This window comes from Suricata suricatta, chromosome 7, assembly GCF_006229205.1.
Source record: "Suricata suricatta isolate VVHF042 chromosome 7, meerkat_22Aug2017_6uvM2_HiC, whole genome shotgun sequence".
In the NCBI taxonomy this organism is placed as follows: domain Eukaryota; kingdom Metazoa; phylum Chordata; class Mammalia; order Carnivora; family Herpestidae; genus Suricata; species Suricata suricatta.
Window position 1 is genome coordinate 95,785,013 of NC_043706.1, and position 9,386 is coordinate 95,794,398.

At 41.0% G+C, this 9,386-nt stretch overlaps 1 protein-coding gene across 1 annotated transcript in view; it reads left to right on the forward strand.

The window, feature by feature from the left end:
• The window catches only part of SLC16A10 (solute carrier family 16 member 10), a gene marked incomplete at its 5' end in the record, with an annotated part of 110,990 nt that extends 101,776 nt beyond the window's left edge, over nt 1-9,214 (forward strand). The window contains 2 exons of the mRNA XM_029943210.1: nt 5,802-6,030; nt 8,606-9,214. Of these exons, the coding sequence (XP_029799070.1) occupies nt 5,802-6,030; nt 8,606-8,838 (462 nt within the window). The remainder of the gene's footprint in view (nt 1-5,801; nt 6,031-8,605) is intronic.
• Between the last annotated feature and the right edge of the window lie 172 nt (nt 9,215-9,386).

Sequence of the window (9,386 nt, forward strand, 5' to 3'; positions counted from 1 at the left end):
CTGGCAGCCAGCTTGCAGAAAGGAGTCTGGTCACATAGCAGAAGGAAGTGTAGACAGCTGGTAGAGTGCTACTTTGGCAAATATTTACTGTATTATGATCATTCTCCCTTTTATTAGGACCTAACTGTGGATATTCTTGTGGAACATTTAGGTTTGTTCTCAAGTGTCAAGAGAACCCTCTAATGGACATTTGATGCATTACAGACGTTTAAAAAAAATAGTTATTTTGAGAAAGAGAGCATGCAAGCAGGGGAGGGACAAAGAAAAGGAGGGTGGAGAGAGAGAGAGAGAGAGAGAGAGAGAGAGAGAGAGAGAGAGAGAGAGAGAATGAATCCTAAGTAGGCTCTGCGGTGTCAGCACAGAGCCCTACATGGGGTTTGAACTCACAAACTATGAAATCATGACTTGAGCCGAAATCAAGAGTCAGACACTTAACTGACTGAGCCACCCAGGCGCCCCTGCATTATAGACATTCAGCTTCCTTTCATTTGTGCAAAGGACCGTGTCTACTGTGCTCCTGCCTAGACCTTAGTGGGGTGATACAAACAAGACACACGGCCCCTGAGTTCCTGGAGCAATGCTGGAGGCAGGAAGAATGAACTCAGCAAGGCAGGGCGAGTGACAAGGGAAGAGTTGGAAAGCTAGGAGGGGCTAGGTTATACACAGCCTCGAAAGTCCAGTTGAGGAGATTTACTTGAAGTGTGGTGGGTCTTTGCTGGCAAATGAAGTGGTCTTACTTCACATTTTAAAGTCACTGGTTGCTCCGTCTGTGGAGGATAGACTACTGGGGTGGAAGCCATAGTCCGTTCTCCACGGTAGCGTATGCTGAGTCACAAGTGACATGGCTGCATTTCAGAGAGCCCGAGAAGGACAAAGAGGGCCTTCAGTGTGTCCCGTGGCTGCTGGGAGCCACTGATGCTCTCCTCCTGTGAACAGAGTGGCACAGAAGCCAACGCAGCCCTCACCCATGTGGCTGCTGGACTCACTCCTTTGGTATCACTCCCCTCCTCTGTCTCCTTTCCCCCAGCTTCCCTGCCCAACTCCCAACCATTCGGTGTGGCTTTTGCTTCTTGGCTGCTCTCTGCTGTTGGCAGCCCCAGCTCCCCTGTTTGCTTCCTCCGTTCTCTTGCCCTCACTGGCTGGCTGCCCTCTGGCCTAGCCTTTAGAAGTTGGATTGCTCCCATTTCTTACCTTGCTCTTGGTGGTGCAGACATACCCGCTGCCTGCTTTTGTCTGTTAGAGCCCACCTCCTCCCCGTCTCCTAGCAGCTGGGCACAGATCACATCTCACAGCCTCCCACATGGTCTAATTTCTGGTCACAGGCATCTTGGGTTTGGGAGGCTGTGGAGCAGAAAAACACAGGCTCTGGAGTGAGACGTGAGTTCATCCCAGTCCTTGTCACCAGCTGTCTTCCGAACTGGCAGAGGGCTGCGGTAAGGTTTCATGCTGACAACTTATGTAAAGTGCCGGCCCAGAGCAGAGGATTAATGAGTCCTTCCTTTTATTGTATGGCTGGAGAGGGGCAGACAGGGGGAGAACCCCAAGCAGTCTCCAAGTTGCCAGTGCAGAGCCCGACATGGGGCTCGAACTCACAAAACCGTGAGATCATGACCTGAGCTCAAATCAGGAGTCGGACGCTTAATCAACTAAGCCACCCAGGCATCCCCTTTTCATTTCATCAAATACTGAAGCAAATCCTGATTTGGAACAGATCTCAAGAAAGGAGACGTTGGTTATCCTGAATTAGATTAGATCTTTGCTTATAAGTCACTTAGCTTATAGATCACTCACATTTTGCTTAAGAGTTCTGAATTTAAATTCTATCAAGGTCCTGGTTTCCAGGTATTTTCAGCTAACAGGTTTTTTTTTTTTTTAAGTTTATTCATTTATTTTGAGAGAGAGAAAGGGACAGAGAGAGAGCACAAGCTGGGGAAGAACAGAGAGAGGAAGAGAGAATCCCAAGCAGGCTCGCACTGTCAGCACAGAGCCCAATGTGGGGCTCAAACTCATGAACTGTGAGATCATGACCTGAGCTGAAATCAAAAGTTGGATGCTTAACTGACTGAGCCATCCAGGCGCCCCCAGCCTAAGAGTTTTAAATGCTGAAGAGGTGACAGAATTGCATTATATGGAATAATAATGGTTAAAGGCTTTCTGTTCAGGGTTCCTAGCCAGAGGCTCTGAAAGTCTGGAAACTTTATATTGAATAAATTTGTAGAGCAACACTTGAACCTAACTGTGGCCACTTGTGTTTCTGCCTCTGAAAATGCCTCCTGCTTATTCAGGTGCAGCTCATTTTTCCTCTTGAACTATACTTAGATTCTTGAGCAGAACTTAACCTGACATTTCTCTAAGAATGTTCTCTCTGTGATAGATATAGGGAAGGGTAATATAAAAAAATATTTTTTTTGTTCTTAAAGTATGTAAACTAACTCAAGCAAGGGGTTATTCTTCTGAAGTCTATAATATTGTGACAGAAGGTATTTCTTTGGATGGTTTAAGAAAACAACAGCAAGAAATACATCTCAACTGCCAGTGCCTTATTAAATTAAATGTCATTGCCAGAGAGCAGAAGAGAATTAGGGACCTCTGAATACCTTATTTAAATCCTGCTGTGTTTGAAGAGAGGAAAATAGACTGTAGTAATACTTATTTATCTTTCAAACTGGAGCTCAGTGTCTACAAATCAATATATGATGTATATATCAATATATTTTTTTTAAGTTTTTATTCATTTAGTAATCTCTACACCCAGTATGGGGCTCGAACTCACCTCATGATCAAGAGTTGCAGGCTTTTCTGGCTGGGCCAGCCAGGTACCCTGGATCAATACCCTGGATCAATATTTATTTGGGGAAGTGAAGTACAGAACCTCTCATGTGAAGAGTTTGCGAGCTATTTTCTGAGAAATGCTAAAGAATAAATGTGTAAATTCCTACGAACTCCATTCTTAAAACCCAAGAAATTTTACTTTTAAATAAAAATTTCTATTTATTAAAATTTAAGTTTCAAATAATAACAATATTGCCAAATAGTTGAAAAAGAAGATAGTTAATATAGTTTGAACTAAGGAGAACTTGTAGTCAGGTAAAGTGTTAAGAAATTAATATGCTTCAAATATATAGTAATAAATTCAAAACTCTTAAGTGAATGATTTCTTACAAAACCAAAGAGCAAAAGTTGCAAGGGGCCAAAAATGTATAGAAAAATCAGGATAACTACCAAAAGTAAAGCACCTGGGTCTCATGTTACATAAGTTTGTCCAAGAAAAACATTCGCTTATTGAGCACAATTGGCTTTGTGCCAAGTAGTATGCTAGGCTTCCCCTAATTCACTCTAGTTCTCTTATCTTGGAAGAGATTTGTCCTGAACAAAATAGTAAAAGAATAGGAAGCACATTCAAAGAAAAAAATATTCTTGAAAGCTGACGCGTAGTATAGTTGCAGTGGCATGCTTGTGAATGTTTGGTCTGTGTCTCTACCAATTAAATCCACTGGATGTGGCCCCACTGGGTCCTGAAGTTTTATTCTAGATTCTCTGGAGGTTGTGATAATAGATAAGTTTCTAAGATTCAAATGACTTTCCATGTTTATCTCCTTTAATGTATATATAACTAAGACTATTAAAGTGTGGTTACTTTATCATCAGTAACCCCTGAAATCTTTACCTACTTGTGAATTTCAAACCACTTTCTACATTTTGATTTATTTTTAGATCTGTTTGTATAGATGGGAAGCATCAGGAAGCCTTTTTACTTGCTCAAGGTCACAGAATGCTGGAACCTGGTCTTGCTCCTCTGGACCTTTAGTTCTTTCCAACCTATCAGGCTGCAAGCCCAATAATATCCATGCTAAGAAATTCTGTATGTGTTTTCATTGAAGTTGGGTTGGAGAAAAAGATGCTTAAGTAGAAAATAAAATTTCAGGAGAATGGGAGATTGTGTTCTTTAGAAAATGTGGAGTACCAGACTCATTTTTCAAAAATTATACCATAAAGCCATATGTTAATAATGAAGAAAAATGTTCAGTTGCATGGTATGATGGTGTCAGAAAGAGATCTAACCTGGAGTTTGAAACTTTTTCAAGAGCATGTTTCTTACTGTGGGGTCAGTGGACCACTTGTGTTAAAGTCACCTGGAGAGCTTGGCCAAACTGCTATTCCTGTACCCCCACAATCAGTCCGCAGCTTCAGGAACTCCTCAGCTAATCCTGATGTGTACTAGGTTGTGAGGGGCTGCCCTGAGGCGAGCCACCAAGCTTGGTATGCTGTAGGTGTGCCTAGTGGGTCCTAGGAAACCAGAGTAGGCGAAGATGGTGATCCAGATGGCGGCTGCCTATGGTCACTCCCTTCATCCCCACCCCTTGGTCATTGGACAGCACCCTCTAGGAACAGTAGTTCCTTCTGCTCTGTGCTGCTGCCTGTGCAGACCCAGGGTTCCAGGATGGGCATGTTTGGGCACATTACTACCCCTTCTCCAAGCATCACTGTCTGCATCTGTAAAATGGGCACAACATTAGTATCTACTTCATAAAGTTGTTAGGAGTTTATTAAAGTGCTTAGAGCAGTGCCTGGCATTTAATAAACACTAAATAAATGATAGCTCCTACTATATGCATATTTTTAAAAAGCCTGATGCATTTTGAAACCTTTCTTCCTCTGACTAGTGAATTGTCCGGTTTTAATTAGTTCTTTGCCTAAAGAAAGTTATTGAATTGTCCTCTTTTTTTGTATTCCCCATACTTGGAATATACAACTATGGCAACATCTAGAGCACTTGATGTGCACTTGTTTACATGTTCATCTCCCCACAGCCCAAGGGTAGGGACCAGGTCTTATTCACATGGTAGACAGCACAGAGTTACTAAATGGCGGGCAAAATTAAGGGTGTGGTTCTATTAACTACTCTAACATTAAAATTAAAGTGTTCCATGGCTCAAGATATTTCTCAGCCTTAACTCTGGGTGCTTAAATAGGGTACACCTGTGCTGTATCGCCAAAAAACAGTGTTTGAAAATATAATTTGATAATCATATTGGGTCAAATAAAATTGGATTAGAAAGTTTAGTTCTTCGATGTTATAGTAGAATAATTTATGTTTTCATTGCATATTATACATATTTCCTAGGACATTCAAAATTTAATTGGAATTTCAATAATGAAAATTCAGTACATGTTTGTATAATACCTATTAAATCATAGCTACTTATTTTAATCTCACTTGGTCCGAATATCTGGAATATGTCTGGAATACTGGCAGGCAACATATTCTAAATTATTTAAATATCTAAACATTATGTCACTGTATTCACTGAACTGGAAGCTTTGTGATATGATCTGATCTTGCAGGCATATTTTCCTTTTGCAAAGGACTAACACCAATAGATATATATTATTTCAAAATCAGATATTTGATGAATGAATTTGAGCTGATACTCAAAGAACAGATATTTATTGAGCACCTACCAGGTGCAAAATTCTTAAACCTTAGACTGTCTAGTCCAAAGATGACTTTTGTACAGATTCTGACCTGAAAGAACTTACAGGCTGGAGGGGAAAGTAAGTATATAAAAATATGTATTTTATTCTTGACCCTTCATGGAAATTTTGAGAAATTTAATTTAACATGGGAACTTAAGGGAGATGATTATGGGGATTGATTACATAAAGTCAAGGTGAATTGGGCCAGGGAGGCAACTCCTCCAGGGAGGAGTCAGTTAAAAGTCCTCAGCATGTCGCTCAGTAACTGCAACATACACTTCTCCTGAGAGCAGAGCTGACATCGTCTTACTGTCCTGTCCTAGGTACTCTCCTTCTTCTTCATCGGGCTGATGTCCATGATGGTCCCCCTGTGTCGTGTCTTTGGGGCCCTCATTGCTGTCTGCCTCATCATGGGTCTCTTCGATGGATGCTTCATTTCCATTATGGCCCCCATCGCCTTTGAGTTAGTTGGTGCCCAGGAGGTTTCTCAAGCAATTGGATTTCTCCTTGGATTCATGTCTGTACCTATGACTGTGGGCCCACCGATTGCAGGTAATCTCTAGTAATTACATAAAATATATTATGATTTATTGGTTGCTGGTCTTTTGCTTTTGTGTGTGTTTTAATAACATTTTTAATAAGACCAGCTGTAGATAGCATGCTGAAAAAGTTTGCTGAGGAGTCTCTCTTATCCTTATTGATAATCTAACACACTCAGTAAAATGTGTAACTGTAAGCTTCTAGGCTTTAAACTTTCACAATTCCTATATTTCACTTTGTGTTTTGGAGAAATGGGAACACAGTTTCTTTTTTTAAAAAAAAGATGAAGATTCTAAAAGATTTCTAAATATGTATGCTTTGGGTAAGAGATCATCTCCCCCCTAGAAGTAATTAGTGAAAAGTAACAGTTAGTGGAAACAACTCAAATGTCCATCAGTAGATGAATGGATAAACAAAATATGGTGTAGCCATACAATGGGATATTATTGAGCCATAAAAAGGAATGAAGTATTGTACCAATACATGCTCCCAGGTGGATGAGCCTTGAGAACATTATGCTAAGTGAAAGAAGTCGAATACAAAAGGTCACTGACATACTGCATGATTTATTGCTATGCCATATCCAGAATGGGCAAACCCATAGAGGCAGAGAGCAGATTGGTGGTTTCCAGGGGATGGAGGGAAGGGGGATTAGGGAATGCCCACTTAACGGGTATGGTGCTCCCTTCTGGTGTGATAAAAATATTTGGGGACTAGATGGAGGTGGTGGGTATACAATGCTGTGAATGTGGTAAGGGCCACAGAAATGGTTAATTTTATGTTATGATGCATTTTACCTTTAGAAATCTTCTGAATAGTGTAAAGATGTCTCATGTTCAATATTTTTGGGGTGCCAGTGTGAATTATTAGATTACAATCTGATAAGATTAGGATAAAATTAAAATGTATGTATTATCGTCTGTGTTTGGCATGTAAGGGGCTCAGTGAAAGTTCATTCTCAAATGTCCAGAACCACACATATCTAGCAACTTCTCCCGACTGGGAACCTAGTCATGATCAAGCATGTGAGTCACTAAAGGTCACAGTCTCCCTGTAGAACCCTCCAGCCCTTCTTCACCTGCCCGCGGGTAACAGACTATCACGCTATTTTTGCACCTTACAAACAGATTTCTTAGGGTTTCCAAGTCAAAAGCAGATGATAAGCAGCACTTTGGTGGGAATGGTGCTTGCAACTAGAAATAACTGATAACAGGCCAAGAATAAGGAGACAACTGGAAACATCCAACGCTGGGCAGCAAAGCGCATGGCAACTGGCAGCAGAAAGGTCCTGGCTCCCGGGCAGGTTCTGACGGATCACAGTATTATGGTCCAGACATGAGAACTAGTGTTCATCGGGAAGAAGGCATCAGCATATGTAGAATACTCTGATTCAGAAGATAGAAAATCTGTAGGTTTAGATTTCTATCTAGAATAAACGCACACTTAATGTGTCAGTACTTGGCAGGTTCTCAGCTGTTTATTTAGAAAGGTCAGATACTCAAGACAGTGTGTTCCCTGGACAGCTCAGATAACTGAGGTTTAATAGTAAAAGTTAAAAAAACACTAAGATAGAGGCACCTGGGTGACTCAGTCACTTAAGTGTCCGACTGTTGGTTTTGGCTCAGGTCATGGTCACACAGTTTGTGGGTTTGAGCCCCACACTAGGTTCTGTACTGACATTGTGGAGCCTGCTTGGGATTCCCTCTCTCTGCCCCTCTGCTACTCACTTTCTCTCTTGAAAATAAACAAACATTAAAAAAAAAAAACCACTAACACTAAAATAACTTTTAAAATCTGGATTTTGTGGGGTGTCTGGCTGTCTCAGTTTGTAGAACATGTGACTCTTGACCTAAGGGTTATAAGTTTGAGCCCCATGTTGGGTGTAAAGATTACTTAAAAAATAAAATCTTTTTTTTAAACCTGGATTTTGTTAGAGAAACAAGAAATAAGGAGTATTTGAAATAATAGTTTTTAGAAGCAGAGCCCAAGGATCTATTAAAGTGCAAACATATATTCTTATGTTTTACTCCCACATGCTGACAAATGTATTTAACAGTGTAACTTTTTCATCCTCTTAGATCTAGAATATTTTTATGATTTTGGATTATAATTTTAAATATGGTTTCATGTTATTTCATAAACAAATAGGCCCAAGAAAGATTTGAAATGTAGGCGTTGTAAGGCATGTGTGCACGGGAGAAGTTGCAGCTTGGTGGTTGGTCTAGCCACCTTCCCCTGAAATAAGGACCATTACACCACGGGTCAGAATACCCCAGTGGCGTTTGAATGGTTTTGAGCAAGCCAAAGCTTGGTTGCAAATGTTTTTTTCCATCTAGTATCTTGGTATGAAAACCCATAGGCCTGTAGTCTGTGACAAGATTAAAGATCTAAGATCTTTTCCTTCCTCCTATCCACAAAGGTTTACACCTCAGACCCATTTCTTAAGAAATGTCTGATATTTGGGATGGTTGAACTAGTCCTGCTGAGATGAGGTTATTAGCTTAGGAGTAGGCCATCAGTGTGACTGATCTGAGTCCCCTATGAGCCACACCTGTTCTCTCTTGGTGACAGTTTTTTCCCTTCCCAGGGTTACTTCGTGACAAGCTGGGCTCCTATGATGTGGCATTCTACCTCGCTGGAATCCCTCCCCTTATTGGAGGTGCTGTCCTTTGTTTTATCCCGTGGATCCACAGTAAGAAGCAAAGAGAGATTGCTAAAACCACTGGAGGAGAAAAGATGGAGAAAATGTTGGAGAACCAAAACTCTCTGCTGTCAAGCTCACCTGGAATCTTTAAGAAAGAATCTGACTCGGTTATTTAATGTCTTACATACCTCCACCAGACTACGCTTGCTTTCAGAAGTTTAAGCAAGTTTTCCTTTTATATGAATTGCAAATTTCTTATTTTTTTAATTACATCCTAAGCATAGCACAATAATTGGGAAATCGAACCCTTATTACTACAAGAACCATTTCTGCCACTGAATAGCTAGCTGTTTGATATTTCCATGGGTTTGGGGGCAGAGATTATGGTATATGAAAACATGTCTAAAAGTCAAATATTGAGAGAATTGAGACTATCTCAGTAAAAAGCAACTTTGGAAACTGTGAATGCTAATAAGCTTATACAACTATTTAAAAATACCTCGGGGTGCCTGAGTGGCTCTGTCTGTTGAGCGTCCGACTTCAGCTCAGGTCGTGACCTCACCATTCGTAGGTTCAAGCCCCGCATTGGGCTCTGTGCTGACGGCTCAGAGCCTGGAGCCTGCTTTGGATTCTGTGTCTCCTTCTCTCTCTGACCCTCCCCTGCTCTCACTCTGTCTCTCTCTCTCTCTCTCTCTCTCTCTCTCTCTCTCTCTCTCAAAAATAA